Source organism: Leucopleurus acutus (genome assembly GCF_964270905.1).
Source record: "Leucopleurus acutus genome assembly, chromosome: 5".
Lineage (NCBI taxonomy): Eukaryota > Metazoa > Chordata > Mammalia > Artiodactyla > Delphinidae > Leucopleurus > Leucopleurus acutus.
The window spans coordinates 104,628,239-104,649,529 of NC_139147.1; the positions used below are offsets into that span (position 1 = coordinate 104,628,239).

General features: G+C 35.9%; 1 protein-coding gene across 2 annotated transcripts in view; it reads left to right on the plus strand.

Moving 5' to 3' along the window:
- IFT80 (intraflagellar transport 80) overlaps positions 1–21,291 on the plus strand; it is a 105,231-nt gene that overhangs the window by 20,824 nt on the left and 63,116 nt on the right. For both annotated transcript variants that reach the window (XM_082839898.1, XM_082839899.1), the window contains exons 2-6: positions 4,336–4,446; positions 5,970–6,038; positions 15,627–15,736; positions 19,234–19,323; positions 20,287–20,424. In XM_082839898.1, coding sequence (XP_082696024.1) covers positions 6,011–6,038; positions 15,627–15,736; positions 19,234–19,323; positions 20,287–20,424 — 366 coding nt within the window. In that variant the 5' untranslated portion in view covers positions 4,336–4,446; positions 5,970–6,010. The remainder of the gene's footprint in view (positions 1–4,335; positions 4,447–5,969; positions 6,039–15,626; positions 15,737–19,233; positions 19,324–20,286; positions 20,425–21,291) is intronic.

Genomic DNA, 21,291 nt, shown 5'->3' on the forward strand with positions numbered 1-21,291 from the left:
TGCTGTATTCTCTGTTAATCAAATACTATAAAAAGTATTATTCTGGTTTAAAAAATATATGAGATCCACCCTCTTAATGAATTTTTAAGTGTACAGTGCAATATTTAATAATACAATTTTTGTGTAAGCACAATATTGTATAACAGATCACTAGGACTTTTTCATTTTGTATGATGTTAACCCAGTACTTAAAAAATTCTTTTTCAAAATTTAGTTCTTTGTCTAAGAGGTTCCCTCTTCTAGTTGGCACCAACTCTCTTCTCTTGATTTTTCTCCCCCAAGGCTGGCAAAAATGGTTGCGGCTTTTGAGCTTGTTCATCACTCCTCCAGTGTTCCCTTTGTCATACCCACTCCATCTTCTGTGTTAGTGGTAACATTCAAAAAAGATCCATGGGATTTGGGCACAGGTCCTGAAATACATAAAGCAGACTTTTGCCAAGTATTTTGTCTCACCAATAATTCTCTCTTCAACATTATTACTTCTTTTTGAATATTTCATGCAGCTGTATCCTACTTTTTAGAGGAGATATTTCTTTCTTTGACAATGTATTGCAAGATTTACATTTAAAAAAGAATGATATAAAATGCATTAGGGGAGCTGCTATGTAAAGGAATTCTGGTATAAAATCTTTTGTAAAGCCAGTAAATACTCCTTAAGTTATATTTAGTGAAAGTTGAATATTTTTATACATTGTATTAGGTATCTTAAAGTAATCCTCATATTCTCTTATTAGTTAATATGTACATTTAAAATCCCACTTTAAAAAGCATTTATGTGTTCATTTCTTTCTGTCAGAAGTTAGTGGTTACCGATCTCTGGCTTTTTGCAACCATCTGCCAAAACTTTTCTGCTATTAAGAAGTCTGCAAAAGTGCTCGTGTGACCTTTTTCCTAGCACCCTATTTCAAGCCTTCTCATGTTTCCATAGACATTTCTTAAGGCATTTCTAACTTTAAGAAATGTGTTTCGTGTAATTTTAATCTACTTACTCTGTTCTTTTTCCCTTTTATAACTTTGCGGTACGCGGACCTCTCACTGTTGGGGCCTCTTCCATTGCGGAGCACAGGCTCCGGATGCGCAGGCTCAGCGGCCATGGCTCACGGGCCCAGCCGCTCCGCGGCATGTGGGATCTTCCCGGACCAGGGCACGAACCTGCGTCTCCTGCATCGGCAGGTGGACTCTCAACCACTGTGCCACCAGGGAAGCCCTGGTCTAGCATTTTTAAAAGGTTATAGAAAAACTGGAGAGAAGAACCAAAATAGTTAAAAGGATAACTGTGTTTTTTAAAATTTTTGATATATTTAGTTTTATATTTATGCTTTACTCTGGGGGTGCTAGTCAAGCAATTTGTAACAATCAAACTACAAAGACCAAAGATTTATTGAGTGTCAAATCTATGCAAAGAGTTGGCCTTAGTTGTTCCAGTATGTGTCTTCTGTGAGGTCATGGGAAGCAAGAATAATTTCAGCACTTGTCAGAAATTCAGTATTCGATGTTTTAGGATAAGAAATATCGGTGATCAAAAATACATAAAATTTCTAAAATACAAAGAAAAGAAAAATTTTCGGGCCCTTCATTTCAGGTTCAGGAGCTATTTGGTTAATCTCTTTGGTGATAGATTCATTCGTTACATGCAACAATTTAGTATGTGGATATTTTGTGCTGGGCGATATGCTAACTTAGTGAAACAGATTTGGATAAAGTAAATAATGGCCACTCACTATGTGTCATCTTTATAGTTTCCTCTTGAGATTTTTTTCCCCTTGTATTTTCTTTCTAATGCAATGCATTAAAAAAAGTATATCCAAATTAATTTTAAGTTAGTATCATAAAGAGTGTAATAGCACAGTTGAATTCAAAGTAATCTTGTTAGGGCTTCCCTGGTGGCGCAGTGGTTGAGAGTCCGCCTGCCGATGCAGGGGACACGGGTTCGTGCCCCGGTCTGGGAAGATCCCACATGCCGTGGAGCAGCTGGGCCCATGAGCCATGGCCGCTGGACCTGCACGTCCGGAGCCTGTGCTCCGCAACAGGAGAGGCCACAACAGTGAGAGGCCTGCGTACCGCAAAAAAAAAAAAAAAAAAAAAGTAATCTTGTTACATTGAAAAATAACCCAGAGGTAAATATAAAATTAAAAGGAAGATATGAGGAAAAGTAGATGGCGATAGTGGGTGGTTAGATGAAGGAAAGGGGTAGTTTATTGATGAGGGCCTAGAAAATGAATGATGGGAAAAAACAGCTCTCAGATTGAATGAGAAAGAAAAGAATGTCAAAGTAGTCCTTATTTTTTTTTAAGTTGCTAAGTATGGTTACTGAGTTGGTAAATTTAACAAATGCTGCTTACGTAAAGCACTATTGCAAATAAAAATATGACTAAGACATGGCCTTCTGAAAAGAATCACAGTCCAATAAAAAAATGCTGCAACAGAGCTACAAATATTGTGCAATGTGTGTAAAAAGGGAGAATGACTTTATTGATGGGAATAGGTTGGTGGCCAGTGAAATAACCACAGGGTGCTAAGTGTAAAATATTTTAAAGCCATCTGTATTAGAGCTCTCCAGAGAAATGTTTTAAAGCCATCTAAAGCATCTGACTTATTAAATATGTATTTTTAATGGATTGTTAATATTCGTCCAGAATCTTGAAAAGCCTTAAGTTAAAAATGAGTTCAAACAAAATAAATCCTCTGAGGCAAAATTTGATTAAGCAAGCTACATTATTCTTTTGCTACAAAAAATATATACCTTTTTTTTGATTTGGGGAAAAGTTTCTAATTTTACTGTACAGTTGTCCCTCTGTATCCAAGGGGGTTTGGTTCCAGGACCCCTGTAGATACTAAAATCCACAGATGCTCAAGTCCTTTATATAAAATGGCATACATACTATTTGCACATAACCTACACACATCTTCCCACATATTTTAAATCATCTCTAGACTACTTATAATACCTAATACAGTATAAATGTTGTGTAAATAGTTGTAAATACAATGTAAATGCTATGTAAATAGTTGCTGGTACAGGGTAAATTCAAGTTCTGCTTTTGGAGCTTTCTGGGTTTTTGTTTTTATTTATTTATGTATTTTTTAAATCAATTAGTTGAGTCCAAGAATGCAGAACCCTTGGAGGTGGAGGACCAACTGTACTTAATTATTTTATTACAAACTATATATTATTAGAATTCATGATCATTCAAAACCACACTGATTATTTTTTTGGCTTCCTGTAGCACTTATTCTTTGTACAGTTGATTTGTTCCCTTGACATCTCTTATATAGTTTGCTTAGATCCTTTGAAGTTGTAAGCCTTTTGCTGTTTGCCTATATATGTGTGAACTTTTTGAGAACAGCAGCTAAGTAACTTGCTTCTTTTTGTCTACCTGGTGCCTGGTACAGTGTAAAATCAAATAAGGCAAGAATTTGAAAATTTGGGATTATCAGTTATTAAATTAGTTAAACAAGGAGGCCTTTAGATTTGAGGTGACTCTAATGCTGTATACCTCTGCAAACCAAAATCTAAGCCTGTAAATGAATGCTTCAAGATTATGAAATTGAAACCTAAGGACAACCAATCACAAACAGCCAACCAGGCTTTAAGTTGTAGTCAATCAGTAGTATCCTTACTTTACTTCTGCCTTTTCTCTATAGAAGTCTCTCCCTGAGCTCCTGTCAGTGGAACGTTCCTAACCACTTAAAGTTTGGCACTGCTGGATTGGAATTGATTTCTGCACAAAGTCCAGTTTTTGTTTTTGTTTTGTTTTTTTGCCAGCGTGGCTTTTGGGATCTTAGTTCCCCTACCAGGGATCGAACCTGGGCCCCCTGCAGTGGAAGAGAGGAGCCCTAACCAGTGGACCACCAGGGAATTCCCCAAAACTCAATATTTTTTAATATGCCTCAGTTTATCTTTTAACACCATTTAACTATCTTGGTTCCTCTCCTCTACACCTTTCCTAACTTTTCTATAGCCTGTTTTTAAGAAAGAAAAAAAAAAAAAAGCAAGACTGCAAAGTTCTGCTTAAATAGAAGGCTTTCTTGACATTCCTCTTGGCCCTCTTTGACCATATCCCAGCAGAATTTTATTGTCCCTCTGAACTATCATAGTATCATATATATATTTCTGTCACACCACTTGTTTCAAGGTTGTATAATTTTGTTTTTGTGCCTGTTTCCCAATGGATTTGAGTGTCCCTTGAGAGTAAGAATAATTATATTATTTGCCCTGGTATCTCCCATGCCTAGCACTATGCTAACTAGCCTACTAGTAGATACTCAACAGATGTTTGTTGATTGGATAAATTAATTTAATAAAATAGATTTTTCAAGTTTAATTTCTTTTAGGCAAATTTCATCTGATTTCTAAGTTAGGAAGAGTGGAAAAAAGTGTGGAAGCTCACTGTGGAGCAGTACTTGCTGGACGATGGAATTATGAAGGAACAGCATTAGTTACAGGTAGGTTATCTGCAAAAATGACATTTAAAATGAAATTTTTAAAGAAAAATTTCCAAAGGAACAGAATATTTTCATTTAGCAATAGTGTCTTTCATTGTCTAATAGCAAACAATTGGCACAGTATTGATCTAGACTGCTATATAATGTTATCATTCAGAGTGTCATATTAGTTTTCCTATATGGCTTATGAAGAATGTTCTGTCAAGAAGGTTTTGGAATGGTCAAGTGTGGGGTAAATAAAACTTTTAATTCTTTAAAATTCTAAAATTCAAAATATTCTCATTTAACTTTACCCCCCTTCCATCTCTTTTCCATCTACTGCCCTACTGCAGGGATTCTCATCTTCACCTATCATATTAGTTATCTATTATTGCATAACAAGTTATCCCAAAAGTTAGTGACTTAAAATAGTAAACATGTATTATCTCACAGTTTCTGTGAGACAGGGAACAGTTTAGTTGGGTGGTTCTGTCTCAGAATCAAGAAGTTGGATGGGGCTGCAGTTATATGAAGCCCCATTGGGGCTGGAGGATCTGCTTCCAAGATGGCTCACTCACATGGCTGTTGGCAAGAGGTCTTACTTCCTCTATGACTGTTGCAGGAAGCCTTACTCAGCTCCTTACAACATGGGCCTCTCCATAGGGCTGCTTGAGTGTTCTAACAACATGACAGCTGGAGCTTCCCTGAGTGAGTGATCCAAGAGAGAGCAAGATGGAAGACACAATATATTTTATGACCCACCATTGGAAGTCATACTCCATCATTTCCACCATATTCTATTAGAAGCAAGTCACTAAGTATAGACCAAACTGAAGGAGAAAGGAGAGAGAAGTTAAGCTTCACTTCTTAAAAGAAGGAATAACAAAGAATTTGTGGATATATTTTAAAACCACCACACCTATCCCCTGGGCCTTCTGTAGGACTTTTATCAGTGAGTTTCTCTTCTCTTGCCTGTTTTTTCGACTTCTCCTTTTCCAGTGTTTTTTTTCTTTTCCTTTTTTTTTTCAGCATATAAATGTGTTCAGATGTCATTCATCTTGAAAATTGAGAAAAAAGAAATAAAAATCCCTCCTTTAACAAATAACTCTAGCTACAACTTCCTCTTTCTTTCTTTCCCATCAGGCAAACTGTTCAAAAGAGTAGTTTATTACTTCACTCCATTCAGTCCCCAACTCACTGGAATTTGGCTGTAACTCTTCTAATTACACTGAAAACACTTTTCTTAGAATTCTAGTATGGAGACGTCAGTGAAAATGAAATCATTATTTGAATAATATACTCATAAGTCTTCTAAGATTAAAGGAAAAAAATAATTTTGTCATTGAAGTCAGGCTACTTTGATAAAATTGTTTCAAAGTAATTTCAGTTAAATTTTATATTTAGGAAGCAGTGATATCTAAGTAGAGTAACTCGTGTCTGAATTTTAAATGTGCATTAGTGTAGATACTGCTGATTTTTATATGTAAATTTAATGTTTGCATTTATTTCCTATAGATAAAAAATCAATTCTTTTCTCTTTATAGTTGGAGAAGATGGACAAATAAAAATCTGGTCAAAGACTGGAATGCTAAGATCAACTTTAGCTCAGCAAGGTATGTATTATAATCAATTAAATGTCTTTGCATTTTCCTGTAAAAATAGTCTAATATAGTTAGTCTAATATAGTTCCTCAGGCTGATTTTGGTCAGGTTCAAAACCTGAAATCTCTTATTTCTATTTACACTTTTTCCTCTTACTTTCATGTTGCCTGATGGGCCATGGTAACTGTATTGTTTGAGCCAAGAAATATAAGACCCACTCAAACGCTTTTTCTTTGTTAGTGAATCTATATAAATGGAGTTATGGGCTAATGATTCTTTTTAAAATAATTCTGAAGCATCATGAGTATATCCTATCTAGAACAGGATTGGGTGTCTAGTTAAGTAAATAATAATAATAGAAAACACTGAGTATCTCCTTACTTAAAAAGTTCTAATTATATCATAATAATAGCACCCTTTCTAAATTATGTTGTACATCTATACTAATGGAGGGGAACAGATACTCTTATGATTCAAAACTTGGTAAACTACAACTATTTAGAGCAGCAGCTTGGTTTTCCATGTTCATTGGGAAGAAGTTGTCATACCTGTTGGGATTTAGATTACATATGATTTTTTTCCATGTAGCAGATTTATTTTCCAAATTAGGTTTACTTAGGAACAATAAAGCAGTTTTAATGTTGTCCTGAGCCCATATCAGCTGATCTTCAGAGACAGGCTGCCAAAAAGTTTGCAGATTATTCTTCAGAAGTATATGATAAAGTCATTTTGTGAAGCATCTCTAACAACTGACTTCCAAAAATTTCCAGATTTCATTTTTTAACTCATGTTTACTCTTAGGATATGTTAAAATAGTTACATTTCTTTAGCTACATATCAACCAAATGTTAGCAAAGGTAACCATAAGTAATAGGTAGTGGTTATCTCCTGAGGTTAAATCTTTGGTACAGATGGTCTCCAAATAGAATATTTATCCGTGAGTGGCAAATTTAGAGTACATAGAAACATTCATCAGTAAATTTGTTAGGGAAAGGTGTCAATTTATTGTTGCTTTAGTAATAAAGTATACCTTTAGAAAATAAATTCTATTTTAATCTTCTAGTAGGCATGGACATTTACTTTTGGCTTTATAATTTTTGTTAGAGCTAATTATTTGGCATTCTTACCTTATGATGTCTGACTTATGAGCAGCTACACAATTCGTTTAGAGATCATCACCACCCCCTTGGAGATGGGGCTGCAGTTCTTTTCAGCTGTTGCTGCTACTGAGACATATCCTTTTTTCCTTTCTTTTCTCTTTTGCTAAATATGTTGTCTATAGAAGACACAGATCTTCAGAGAAATTTTGAAAGCTTATCTCATTACCCATTATAATAATCTGAATTCTTGCCTAAGATCCTTCACCACTGTCCCCGTACAGCTCCTTCTCTTTCTTTAAATTCTTCCCAATCATCTCCTTCCCTTTCATTACCCCTTGGATCTACCATTTTGGACTTTACAAAGTCTAAAGTTGAAACTTAGAATAAGTTGTTTAACATAAACATTGTTAATCATAGAGGGTAGATGACATAGTGCTGTTGGTTCAGTACTATAGTTTACCTGTATAATAGGTCTGGAAACCAGATTGCTACTTATTTTACTCTTATAGAGAAAATGCATTTAGAATTCCCAAATGTACAGAGGCAGTTTGGAAGCCCAATATATTCATAAATTAAGGACTTTTTATACATCAGAAATCACCAGATGGCCCGTGGGCTGAATCTGCCCCACTAGCATGGTGCAGGCCCAACATTAAAAATTAGGATATTGTACATACATATTTGGATTTCTGGTGTCTTGAAAAATTGGAAGAACTGGCAACATTAAGTCTGCTTTCCAGAACAAATACAGTCAGCTGGAGTTCAATAGTGGCTGTTCCATTTTTAGTTGGATTTTAAGCTTCTCTTATTTTTCTTGCACTCTACATACTTCACTCATTTATATTACATGGTAGAACACAACATAAATCTCTGAAGGGATTTGAGTTTGCAACTCATATTTTCAATAATAGTGATCATAAAATTTTGATTGTTAGCATGTGCCTTGCAGGGAGCACTTACATCTTTTTAAGTATTAATTTTTAATAGATACTACATTCACATGGTTCAGAATTAAAGTATAAAGAAGGGTATAAAGTTATCTATTAAATACTACCCATGTCTCTCGTATTACCCCTGTCTTCCAGCCACCCAGCAAACATTCCCAGAGGCAACTGGTGTTACCATTTTCTTGTGTAGGAAATTTGGTTTTATATGTTCTTTTTTTTCCCTTTTATAAACAAGTGGTTGCATGTTGTATCTACTATATATGCTCCTTGCTTTTTTTCACTTGAATTGTGAACTGTCTTGGAGGTGGTTTCATATCAGTGAATTAAAATCTTCTTCAAGTTGTTTTCCAAAGTGAATATACCATTTTACATTCCCAGTAGAAATATATGAAGATTCCAATTTCTTCAAATCTTCAACACTTGTTACTGTCTTTTTTATTACAATCATCCTAGTGACTGTAAAGTGGTATCTCACTGTAGTTTTGATTTGCATTTCCCTGATGACTAATAATATTGAGCCTCTTTTCATGTGCTTTTTGGCCATTTGTAGGTCTTCTTTGGAGAAATATCTGTTAAAATCCTTTGCATATTTTTTAATTGGGTTGTCTTTTTATTGTTGAGTTGTAAGAGTTCTTTATATATATTCTGGTCAATAGACTCTTATTGGATATATGATTTGCAACTTGGATATGCAACTTCCCAATTCTGTGGGTTTCCTTTTCATTTTCTCGATGATAGCTTTTGAAGCACAAAAGTTTTGATGAAATTCAGTTTATCTATTTTTTTCTTTGATTGTTTCTACTTTTGGTGTTATATCTAAGAAACTATTGCCTAATCCAAAGTCATGGAGACTTACATCTATATTTTCTTCTAAGAGTTTTATAGTTTTAGTGCTTACGCTAAATGTATGATCTTTTTTTGGTCTATGATCGATTTTGAGTTAGTTTTTGTTTATAGTATTTATTTTGGAGAGGGATGGGTGGTGCTCTTTTTAATTTTTTCTTCCTCTCAAATAGATGGATAAATAGGATTTTCTTAAAAGCTAAAGTACATATTATGTCTTATAAGATAGGTAATTTTATTATGTATTCATTGGATCATGTAATGGTATTTTACATCAACATTCCAAATAGCTGTAATTTCCTTAACATCAAATGGCTGTGAAACTGCTGATCATTTTTATCCTATTTGAATCTTATTCTTCTCACTCAAGGTTTATGTTAATTATGAGATTAATGAACAAAACTAAATTAGGTAGATTTTATTTTAGTTAACTTACTGTTATTTCAACTGAATAATCTGATATCTTTTTCTAGATTAAGTATTATAAATTCACTATAGAACTAGGCTTTTAATTTTTGAATTTTTTAAAATTAATTAATTTTTGGTTGTGTTGGGTCTTTGTTGCTACACACGGGCTTTCTCTAGTTGCAGGGTGTGGAGGCTACTCTTTGTTGTGGTGTGCAGGCTTCTCATTGTGGTGGCTTCTCTTGTTGTGGATCACGGGCTCTAGGCGCGCGGGCTTCAGTAGTTGTGGCACATGGACCCAGTAGTTGTGGCCCACGGGCTCTAGAGCGCAGGCTCAATAGTTGTGGTGCATGACCTTTGTTGCTCCACAGCATGTGGGATCTTCCTGGACCAGGGCTCGAACCCGTGTCCCCGGCATTGGCAGGCGGATTCTTAACCACTGTGCCACTAGCGAAGTCCCTAATTTTTGAATTTTTGATCATTGCTGCCACCCACACTTTCCTAATAAGGCATAGATAGACTTCGCCTGTTTTATCTCTGGGAAAAATCATTAGAGAAGTTAAGTTATAATCACATTAACCCTGAAGGAAAAATCCCTAGTTATTTATAAGGTTTGATATATTATAGGCTACAAGTTTCAAGGGTGATTATAAATCTAACCTACTGAGAGCTAAATGCTAAAGGTTCAAGTAAAAAGACCAAGGGAGGTAGAGGTCGGGGACTCCTGGCTTCTTTGAGGAGAAAAACTGTAAATTTTGGCACAAAAATGAAATAACGTAAGCCTGAATTACTGTAAGACTCAGAATTATGTAAACAATGTTGAAAGCATCCTGTGATTTTTACTACATGTTTATGTTAATTGTACTTTTTCCTTGATGAGTAGAAAAATTCCCAAATTCATTTCTTGATGATTGGAGGCAGATATAAAGATAGAAAAGTCATAGTCATCACCTTCTCTTCCAATACAGAAAAAGCATTAATCTTGCTTTTTTTTGGGGGGGGGGCAGGGGGTGGAATTTGACTTTGTTTAAAAACTATTCTTACTGGTGCCTATCAGGAATTATTTTTCCTTATTAGAGAAAAATAATGTGTAAGCCGAGGATAATTATAATGAAGCCCTATCTTGTGTTACACTGTATATTTTAATTATAGGTTAAAATTGAAGAGAGTAATACTGCAAACCTTTAAGGACATTTCCCTTATACTATATTCAAATAGAAGAAGGAGATGACAAAACATGGAACCTGTTTATAATGAATTTGGTAAAGGAAATATAAATAACTGTAACACAAGGCAGAATGTACTCGTTTCTTTAAGGCATTGTGGGAGGACAGGAAAGCAGAAATGAATGCTTTGTGGGGAGAGAAAGCATCAGAAAGGCTTCCTGGCAAATACTGCAGCATCTTTTAATTAGGCTTCGAAGGATAAAGAAATTAGGTAGGATAAATAAATGAGCTTGTTGGCAATGAAGTGGAGCTATGGAAGAAATTAGATGATCAGAGCACAGAGGCAGAATGGTGTGAGGCGTGGAAGTCAGGTGAGCAACCCCCTTGGGCCAGGGTGTAGGCTCTGTGAGGGATGGTACTGCCAGAGGGACCAAGACACTGATATTCGCAGATGCTAAATGAAGGGGGTTGGAGTTTATTCTATAAGCATATAAAATCTTTTAAAAAAATGGGCAGGAGAGAAGAGTCTGCCTTTTTAGGAAGATTACCTTAGCAGTAATATGTAGGATAAATTGGAAGAGATAGAGGTTAAATTGGGGTCGCTGGTATGGAGGTTACTGAAATGTTTTATGCTATTGTGCAGTAAGGCTTGAACAGAGCCAGTGATGAGGGTAGTTGAAAAAAGTGAATAGTTCTCAGTGGCCAAGAGGAATGGATAATCCTGTAAGAGGTGAAGAATTCAGAGGAAGAAGTGAGGGGATATGTGTGGAGGGATGATATATGAATATGTAGAGTTTGAAGTTCTGGCATGTCTTTGGGGCAAGTGGAAATGTGTTAGAGCTCAGAGGTAAAGGCTGAAATATTATTGTGTGTCAGTTACAGAAAGGTGAAAGGTGAAGCTATGGAGGAAGTTGAGATCCCCAAGGGAGAGGTGACTGAGGCTAGAAACTAAAGAAACAAATGCCTTCATTTCAGCTTTTTTCTCTGTATTGACCCAGTGACATACACAACCAAAAAGTTGTTTTTTTGAGGAATAAATCCCACTCGATATTACTTATTTGTTAATACATGTCCCTACAAATAGAATGAAAGGGAAATAATTCTTTGTTTTTGAATTCTTAATGATTTGACAACCAAAATACTTGAGTGTTTACTCCCATGCACAACACAATAACAAATGGTTGCTTATTGCATTACAAAGTAGTAGTGGTAGTAGCTAACAGGTCGTGCTTATAGAGTGCCAAACTCTGCTCTAAGTTCTTTACTTATACTCACAAGGTGTAGACCTATACTGCACTCAAGGCAAAGGTAGCTAATGCTTCATTGTAATAGTGAGAGTTTGTTTCAAAATCATTCTTAAAAGCATGCAAAAACAACATTTTTTAGGGGATACCTTTTAGTATGAATGTGAAAAACATGGTATATTTGACCATGTACTTCCTTAAAACAATTGAAATACATTTTTGTCTCCTTTTCTGTGGTTTAAAATGCCTTCAACAAGTTGAAAGAATTTAGATAATTTGTTTTACAGAGAGATAAGGGTCTGACATTTAACACAACCCCAGGTGCATGTGGTTTCTTAAAAAATGTCAAAAAGGTCACATGATCTTAGTGTACAAAGTCAGAAAAACAAGATCTTTTTGAGTGTCTTAACTGAAATGGAGCATAAATAAAAATTCCCAATATAAAAAACAAATTAATTATTATAAAACTACTTTTGTTTTTTGTCCATTTTTGTTAATAAAGAAATTAATAACATCTTATCATATAATTTGCTAAACTTTTTGTTGTAAAGGCTATATTATTATTTCCATACTGACTTTGCAAAGTGAAGTGTAGCATTGGGAGTAATTCAGTGCTTTAATAAATACGTTTTTAAAAAACATTTTAAATATTAAAGATTTGTTTCAAATGCTAGTGAGATGGATTTTTTATAATAGAAATAATTTTCTCTGTGAAGTTAATTCATCCACTTTCAATATGGCCTTCTCCAGAACCACCCAAATCAGAAGTTGTATAGCGATAAAAACATATATACAGGAGTTTCACACTTAACATTTTATTACAAATATAAAGAATGAATATAAGGAAGAGTGTTCTTAGTTCTTGATGTTATATTCATTTATTTATTCATTCATTCATTTATTGATTGATTGATTATTTTTGGCTGCATTGGGTCTTCATTGCTGCGCAGGCTTTCTCTAGTTGTGGTGAGTGGGGGCTATTCTTCGTTGTGGTGCATGGGCTTCTCATTGCGGTGGCTTCTCTTGTTGTGGAGCATGGGCTCTAGGTGTGCAGGCCTCAGCAGTTGTGGCGTGCGGGTTCAGTAGTTGTGACTCACGGGCTCTAGAGCGCAGGCTCAGTAGTTGTGAAGTATGGACTTATTTGCTCCGCGGCATGTGGGATCTTCCCGGACCAGGGTTCGAACCTGTGTCCCCTGCACTGGCAGGCGGATTCTTAACCACTGCGCCACCAGGGAAGTCCGTTATATTCATTTTGAATATTGGTGGTTAGGAAGCTGGAACTTCTTTAGCTATTGATCTCATTTAGGATTGCTTATTTATCATAAGTAACTCTATATTTGTTTTTTGATTGAAGGAATGTGGTTAAAAACCACATGCTGTAACAAAAGAATTACTTAAATTTTCCTCTATAAGCCTATTTTGTTTTATTCTATAAATTACTATACCTGTTTCTTTAACAGCATTATTATTTAAAAAATTGTTTTATAAGCAGGAAATGAATAATCTCCATGTCCTAACAGGAGAGATAAATATTCTGAAGATTTATAAGGTTTATAAACAAGGAAATGGTGACACAGTTGACTTAATGGGGCCACAAATTCAATGTGAAAGAGGACATAAGAGTCCCTAACTCCTCATCCTATACCCCAAACCATGCCTTTTACCACAACTAAAGGACTAGAGTCACATCCTGTATAACTCAATGGGAGCTGTGTTTACTGAATTATTTCCTTGGGGGTAGATGTTTGTCATAGTTTTGTATACACTCAGGAAAGTGTTATTTTACTGAGTGTATTCATGAAGATGTGATAGTCTATAATTAAAATACATAAATTTACTTTTTTTGCACAATACTTACAACTATAATAATGGAAATAAAGAAGGCACCTGTAATTCTACCACTGTATCAAATAAGCTTTCCTCTATTATTCCCTTACTGTCCTCACCAAGAATCATGTTTGGAATATCTGAAATTTTGATTTACATTTTCTGGGGAGTTTATTAGACTTGAACTCTGTTCATTTGGAGATTTACTTTGAAGCCCAGGTCAGCTCCTGGCTACTCCCAGAGAATGTTTCAAGAGAACATACTTACTAAGTTTAGAAGAAGTACCCTCTGAGGTCAGCCATCTCATTGCTCATCTGTAGGTTCCTTTGATACAGGACAATCCTAGATGTCACCGACTGAACAGGATGTTTAGACCCAATATAATATCTAACCTACACCATGAAAGGAATGCTTCAGGAGTTTTTTGGACTAGGTCTAAATCAGACTTTCTAAGTCCTGTAAACCATTGAGGCTTACTCACAGTTGAATTACGTTCTGGTTGGGAAAAAAATGGCACTAAAGGAGTAGGGTGCCACTTAAACACAGCATTTATCTTTCTGAAATTTACTCCCTGTTGATTACTGATTACTCCCTGTTGATTAGCATCAGTTGGGTTTTCCATTTAAATAAACATCTTACTGATTGCTTGTAAATCCTCAGATTCAGATTTCATTTTACTGAGAATGTAAATTACTGAAAGATTTATTCAATCATTCACATAAAGTCAACTGCTACAATGGTCTGACTTAGGAATCCTAGACAATTTTTAAAAGCTTTGTTTTATAAATATAAATAGGTTAATATTTCATAGATTAATTATATAAACTTGATTTACTTCCCTAATGAACAGGTTCTAATGAATAGGTGACTGGGTCAGACAGTGGAACACAGATAATTTAATGCTCTCAATTGATATGATATTCATTATTTATTTAAAAAATAATTTGTTTTTAATTTTCCCCATTTTTATTGAAGTATAATTCATGTACAGTGAAATGACAGCTCTTTTTTTAAAAAATAAATTTACTTATTTTATTCTTGGCTGCATTGGATCTTAGTTGCAGCATGCAGGATCTTTTTTTATTTGCGGCATGCAGACTTCTTAGTTGCGGCATGAATGCGGGATCTAGTTACCCAACCAGGGATCAAACTCGGGCCCCCTGCATTGGGAGCACGGAGTCTTACCCACTGGACCACCAGGGAAGTCCCCAGAATAATGTCTCTTAAGAAGCCAACAAAGACATATTCTCCAAACCAATGATAATAAAGAAGTCCAAATTTAGTTGAGGTGTACCTTTTTACCAGTTGGTTCTCAGGAGAGTTGGCTTAGTCAACCACAAGCTGAAGGCACAAAAGCAAAAGTCGAATGTTGCCGCTGGAGCACACTGCTAGGGAATGAAGACTCAAGTGTTGACCGGGTGAATGATCTTGGTGGGGCCGCTGCAGTGTTTTCACCGTTGCTGTCGCCATAGTTGCTTATTCATTTGTTCTTATTGATCAGCCGCCAGTGGTGCCCCTCAGCAGCTGAGCTACAGGGTGCTTCATCAGCAGCCTCAGATGTCCATGATGATCTCCCGACAACACCTTCACTCTTATAGCAAAACAGCTTTCCTTATAAAAACAACTTCATTCTTAGATCAAAACAACTTCATTTTTTCGTGAACGAGTGGATTTGAAATCATATCAAACCACTACACAAGAGTTGTTGATGATGGGAAATGATAAATCATGACTTTTCTGATACCTTTTTGTATCTTAACATAATGAAGTATATTTATTTTACGTTTTTCCATAGCACGCTCTCAAAGTCCTAAAAGCTCCGTATTTTCTCAGCAAGGTCAAAATTAGTAAAAAATATAGTTTATCAGTTGCTCACAGTAGATTTTCAACAGTCAATCTTAACCTGGTCTATGTTTCAGTATCAGGCTTATACTGCAGTTTGGATGGGCCATTGAATGAGGAAATGAAATGACACCCCAAATTGCTTTTTTGATTTTCCTAACAATCTCCCTTTTATAAAGCATAATAATTTAAGTTTATCAGGTTTTTTTTCTTTTCCTTTTTACAGGAACACCAGTGTATTCAGTAGCATGGGGCCCTGATTCGGAAAAGGTTCTTTACACAGCAGGCAAACAGCTGATCATTAAACCTCTTCAACCAAATGCTAAAGTTTTACAGGTACTTCTCAGGCATTTGTAAATTGTTACTGGGGTCTGCCAGACTGCTAAGTGAGAGGTCACTTTCTTGGGAGTCCCTTTTTTCTGGGTGGTCTTGTTATAGTTGAAGCTCTTAAGTGTGTGGTTTTATCGGCCTTTGTTACAGAACAGGGGATATCTGATTATGTTTCCAACGAGGTTCACTTTCCCCTTTTTCCAACTCACATTATACCAGTAAGTCATAAATGTGTTCTGAGTTACTAAATTATCACATGATTTGGCATAATAGCCATCTTTAAATTTAACAGAGTCAACCTAACATGTATAGATTTGAGACAAAACAGGACTAAATCATAAAACTTTAAGAGGTTGTTTAGACTGTATTTTTTATCATCACCTCTAGCGTCTTCCTCCTCATTGTTTGTTCAGTACGCTTGAGCTTTCTCTAAGACCCTAGAATTCTTTTAGTATTTTTAGAGTGGAGGGGGCGTCAATGTAATGTTTAGAACAATTGGGTATATATAATTTTACCAATTATAGGGAAGCAAAACAATAGTGGCAGTTAAGACAGGTCAGGGGAGGACAAATAAATGAAAAACCTTTAAGCCTATATCCAGGATTTTGATGTTTGATTTCAGTGCAAAGAGGCAGAATCGTTTTCTTCATATCTTGATAATGACACAGTGTAGTGTGGGTAATAAGATTACAGGCTTTGGAGTTAGTCACCTGGGTTCAAATGTTCACTTACTTATATGTGACTTTAGGCAAGTTATAAAATGTCTTAGAGCCTCAGCGTTCTCATCTTAGATGTGATGCTAATACCTACTTGATAGGAATGTTGTGAGGATTAAATGAGTTAAATTGCAAAGTGCATGGGACAGTGCATATAATCAAAATATTGAGTGCACACAATGAAGAGTAGTTGTTGTTGATATTGCGGTGTTATTCTGTCATCTCTACCTTTTAGTCAGCCCTTAATAAATTAGAGCCATGGAGGCCAGTTAAAAGGTATAGAATGACCACGTCCTGGGTAAGGGATTTGGTGCTGGAGATTGACTGGCTACAGCAGGTATAAAAAGTGTTTTAAGAAGAAACATTAGGTTTAACAGTGAGTAGATGTAGAATTTGGAGAGTAAGGATATAGAAATGGCTTTGAGATTCCATATTAATCACGTCTATGTAGAGTATGCTATACATATTCCACACAGTCATCATGCATTTACATTTTTCTACATGCAGAACACTCTGCTAAGAACCGTGGAACAACAGAAAGAGAAGAATTTGGGGAAAAGGAATAAGCTAGGAAAGAGGACCGGCTCTGACTGCCTTTAGTCAAAGTCCTTCTAGTACCGCTTATATTCTGAAAATGTGCTTTGAAATCATACAGCAAAAGCAGGCCAGATGAATCTTTTAGTTTATAGTTATGTGATTTGTTAAGATACCTGTAATTAGGCATATGTAAGTGAAACTCAGGAAGATGCTTAATCACCATTGATAAATTATCGTTTTGTGGCTCGGTAAAACCTTTGGCCCAGGAGGTAGTGAAGGGAAAGAAAAGTATCCATTGCCAAAATTCAGCTAGAGTGGAGAGGGGTTAAAGGATAATTAGTAACTTCGTGCAAATCTTCTATTCCTTTTGGAAAACTAAAGCTGCAGCAATTCTCCTTGGGCATAAACACATACTCAAATTTGGATTATTCACAAAAAAGAATGCTTATTTAATTCTTGCTTGTAGAATACAGTTCAAAAGTATATATTTCATTTCCCTTAAGAGCTTTAGGGACTCTTCTAGAGACCCAGAACTTGGTTTCACAGTGAGGAGACTTCTGTTTATTTAGTCATTCAGTGGGAATGTAGTGCATACTTACTATATCCTAGGCGCTATGCTGGGGTGTAACGTATTAAAAGTGAAACAGAACATAGTTCCTGCCTTCTGTGAGGAGCTCACGATTCAAAGGAATTTTACAAAATGCCTAATACATTAAGAAATAATTGAAAAATGTCTATGCATTATATGTAATATGTGAATATATGTAATATATAATTGATATTCTAAATTATAGTATAAGGAAAATTTAAACCATATTTTGTTCCTAACTTTTGAATATGGAAAATTTTATTTTTGTAGTTTTAAAATGAAACTCTTGAGAATCTCTGCACGTGTATATCTCTATATATCTATATTTTGTTATTTTTGTCTTTGCAGTTTATTTTAGGACATTGGATTAATTTAGCAGTAAATTGTGAAAATTATTGCTTTATCAAAACATTTGGGTTTTTTTTTGTTTTTTTTTTTTTTGCGGTACGTGGGCCTCTCACTGTTGTGGCCTCTCCCGTTGCGGAGCACAGGCTCCGGATGCGCAGGCTTAGTGGCCATGGCTCACGGGCCCAGCTGCTCTGCGGCATGTGGGATCTTTCCGGACCGGGGCACGAACCCGTGTCCCCTGCATCGGCAGGTGGACTCTCAACCACTGCGCCACCAGGGAAGTCCAAAACATTTGTTTTTGACAGAGTGTATTTTTATGTATCTTGAATAAAACAAGCTATGAATTATTGCTTATTCTTAGGGCTATTTGACCCTAATTTGATGTTTTTTTCTGTATACATTAAGAATAATAGATTTTCCCGGGAAGGCTCTGTAGAGAGAAAACCCTTAAAATCAGTCACTCTTTGAAACAAAGTTAGTTGGTTCAAACATTAAAATGTAACTTATAGTCTTCAAGAAAAATTAATTCTTTTTCAGTTATATTATTCTGCTTAAACCTAGTGAAAGATTAATGGCTTTTAATTATGTGCGTGGTTAATAGCTAAATGAGCACATAAATTATATTTAAGATCAAGAAGACATCCACGCTTAATTTCTAGATCGCCAATTTTTGGGTGACTTAGATATATACACAAATATGTATGCATTCTATATATGTGTAGAGTATATATCTGTGGGAAACCTTTTGTTATATGGTAAATGCAGCAGAATTTTCTCAGAGTAGTTAGTGACTACTCCAGGGACATGAAGGTAAAGAGAATGAAGCTTAGGGGAATGTACAGAAGAGAATGAAGAGAGTACTAAAGAGGATGTGCATGTAGTAGAAGTTTTTTTAAAAAATAAAAGAATTAATAAACAAGAATGAAGGCAGTATCAGTAATGGGATCAACTGTGCAAAGGGAGCAAAATTTGGATTCAAGTAAGTTTTGGAGTACATAACATATTCATTCCATTATTATCACACAGATGTCAAGCTTGGAATAGTTCAACAGCAAGTGATTTTCCATCTGGAGTCCAGGCAATTGAGGAAATTAATAAGGATGTGAGTTATATAGTGGATGTCATAGTGCAAGGTGCTTTTCATTAGTTTAAATTGGAAATGAAACCAGCATAATGGTTATGAAAGGAAGATAGAAGTCTTCTCCAAGAAGAGGACAAAAGAATCATTAGAAAGAGGCAAAATGCCTTTTCTTATTTAAAAAACTTTTCAATGTTCTTGAAGTTATAATAAATATCTTATTTTTTTCTCATAGTGGAAAGCTCATGATGGCATTATTTTAAAAGTAGACTGGAACTCAGTCAATGATTTAATTTTATCTGCTGGCGAAGACTGTAAATATAAGGTATGTAATGTTTGAATAATGTTTGAATTTATCACCTGGTTGAAAGAATCAAATTTCGGTGAAAAGTATTTAGCATGTAAGAGTATTCTTTTAGTCCTTCTCTTTAGCCATATCTTTTAACTCTAATAATTTAGCAAATTGTTATTTTATAATTTTCAGTGGCATTTTGAAGTGTTGCCTTTCTAATTTGGCCTATTTCATTGACCTATAGAATTTTTTTTTAATTTACCATTTTAACCATTAAAAAAAATATATTTATTTGGTTACGCGGGGTCTTAGTTGTGGCAGGCAGGCTCCTTAGTTGCAGCACGCATGTGGGATCTAGTTCCCTGACCAGGGATCAAACCCGGGCCCCCTGCATTGAGTGCGTGCAGTCTTATCCACTGCACCACTAGGGAAGTCCCTGACCTATAGAATTTGATTTAATGAGTAGCAACATGAAAACAACTCCTAGTTTTAGTGACTCTTTAAATCAATTTAAGTTTTTTTTTTTTTTTTTGCGGTACGCGGGCCTCTCACTGTTGTGGCCTCTCCTGTTGCGGAGCACAGGCTCCGGACCCGGAGGCTCAGCGGCAATGGCTCACAGGCCCAGCTGCTCCGCAGCATGTGGGATCCTCCCGGACCGGGGCACGAACCCGTGTCCCCTGCATCGGCAGGCAGACTCTCAACCACTGCGCCACCAGGGAAGCCCTAAAATGGGTAGTTTTTATGATTAATTAAAGAGTTAGTAAAATATGAAATTATCATGATGATACCATAACATTTTGGGGGGAGATATTTAGGTTTCCAGGAATACAGCTTCCCTACCCCCACCTTGCCTTGTTGGATAGTAAAGACATGTAATTGCTAATATTATAAAGTGATGACTTCTAAATCTTTACCTGATACTTTACTAGAAGCTACAAACTTGTTTGTAATAACGTGGTGACTTATAAAAGAATTTTTAAAATTTGCTTTTTGTAGGTATGGGATAGCTACGGCCGCCCTCTGTACAGTTCACAACCTCATGAGCATCCTATTACCTCAGTTGCCTGGGCTCCAGATGGAGAATTATTTGCTGTTGGATCATTTCACACTTTACGCTTGTGTGATAAAACTGGGGTAAGTTATAGTGGTAAGCAATCACAGATGTGCTGTCATAATGCACAACACACCTGGTTCTCAATCTTTAAAAAACATTTTCAGTGATGCATTTGACTGCATCTTTCTGGTTTGTCCTCTTAATATACTGGTTCAATCAATTCCAGATTTATGGGACCATATAAGCTCTTTAAGTTCAATCTGAAGATTGGGTATGTTCTCTACTATCTTTCTGGAAATACTTATTTTAAGCATGGTTGTGAAAGATGGTAAAGTGTTAAAATTTATGCCCAATCAATATAGAGAGTTCAGTTTTGAACCTTTTTTTTTTTTTTTTTTGTGGTACGCGGGCCTCTCACCATTGTGGCTTCTCCCGCTGCAGAGCAGAGGTTCCTGACGCTCAGGCTCAGCAGCCATGGCTCACGGGCCCAGCCGCTCCGTGGCATGTGGGATCTTCCTGGACCGGGGCACGAACCCGTGTCCCCTGCATCGGCAGGCGGACTCTCAACCACTGCACCACCAGGGAAGCCCCCCCCTTTTTTTTTTAAACTGTCAATATGTTTCATACAAAAGTTTTGGTTGCATATTTTTGGTAAGGAATTGATACTAAATTTTTTAAATGGTCATTTTAAAACCAAAGAATTCATATTTGAATGTGTGTGAGATTTTTCTCTCACAAGAGAATATGCCCTCTATACAAATTCTGTTTAGAACTTAGGCAAACAGCCAAGCTCAGCAGTATTTACCCACTGTACTTGAAGAATGAATTGTTTCATCAAAGTGCTCCAGAGGTGGCAGCATTATATGAGTGGGGCTATTCCATACTGTTCCTAACCATGAGGAAATCACATAATTTTTCTGTGGCTTATTTTCCTTAAATGCAAAACA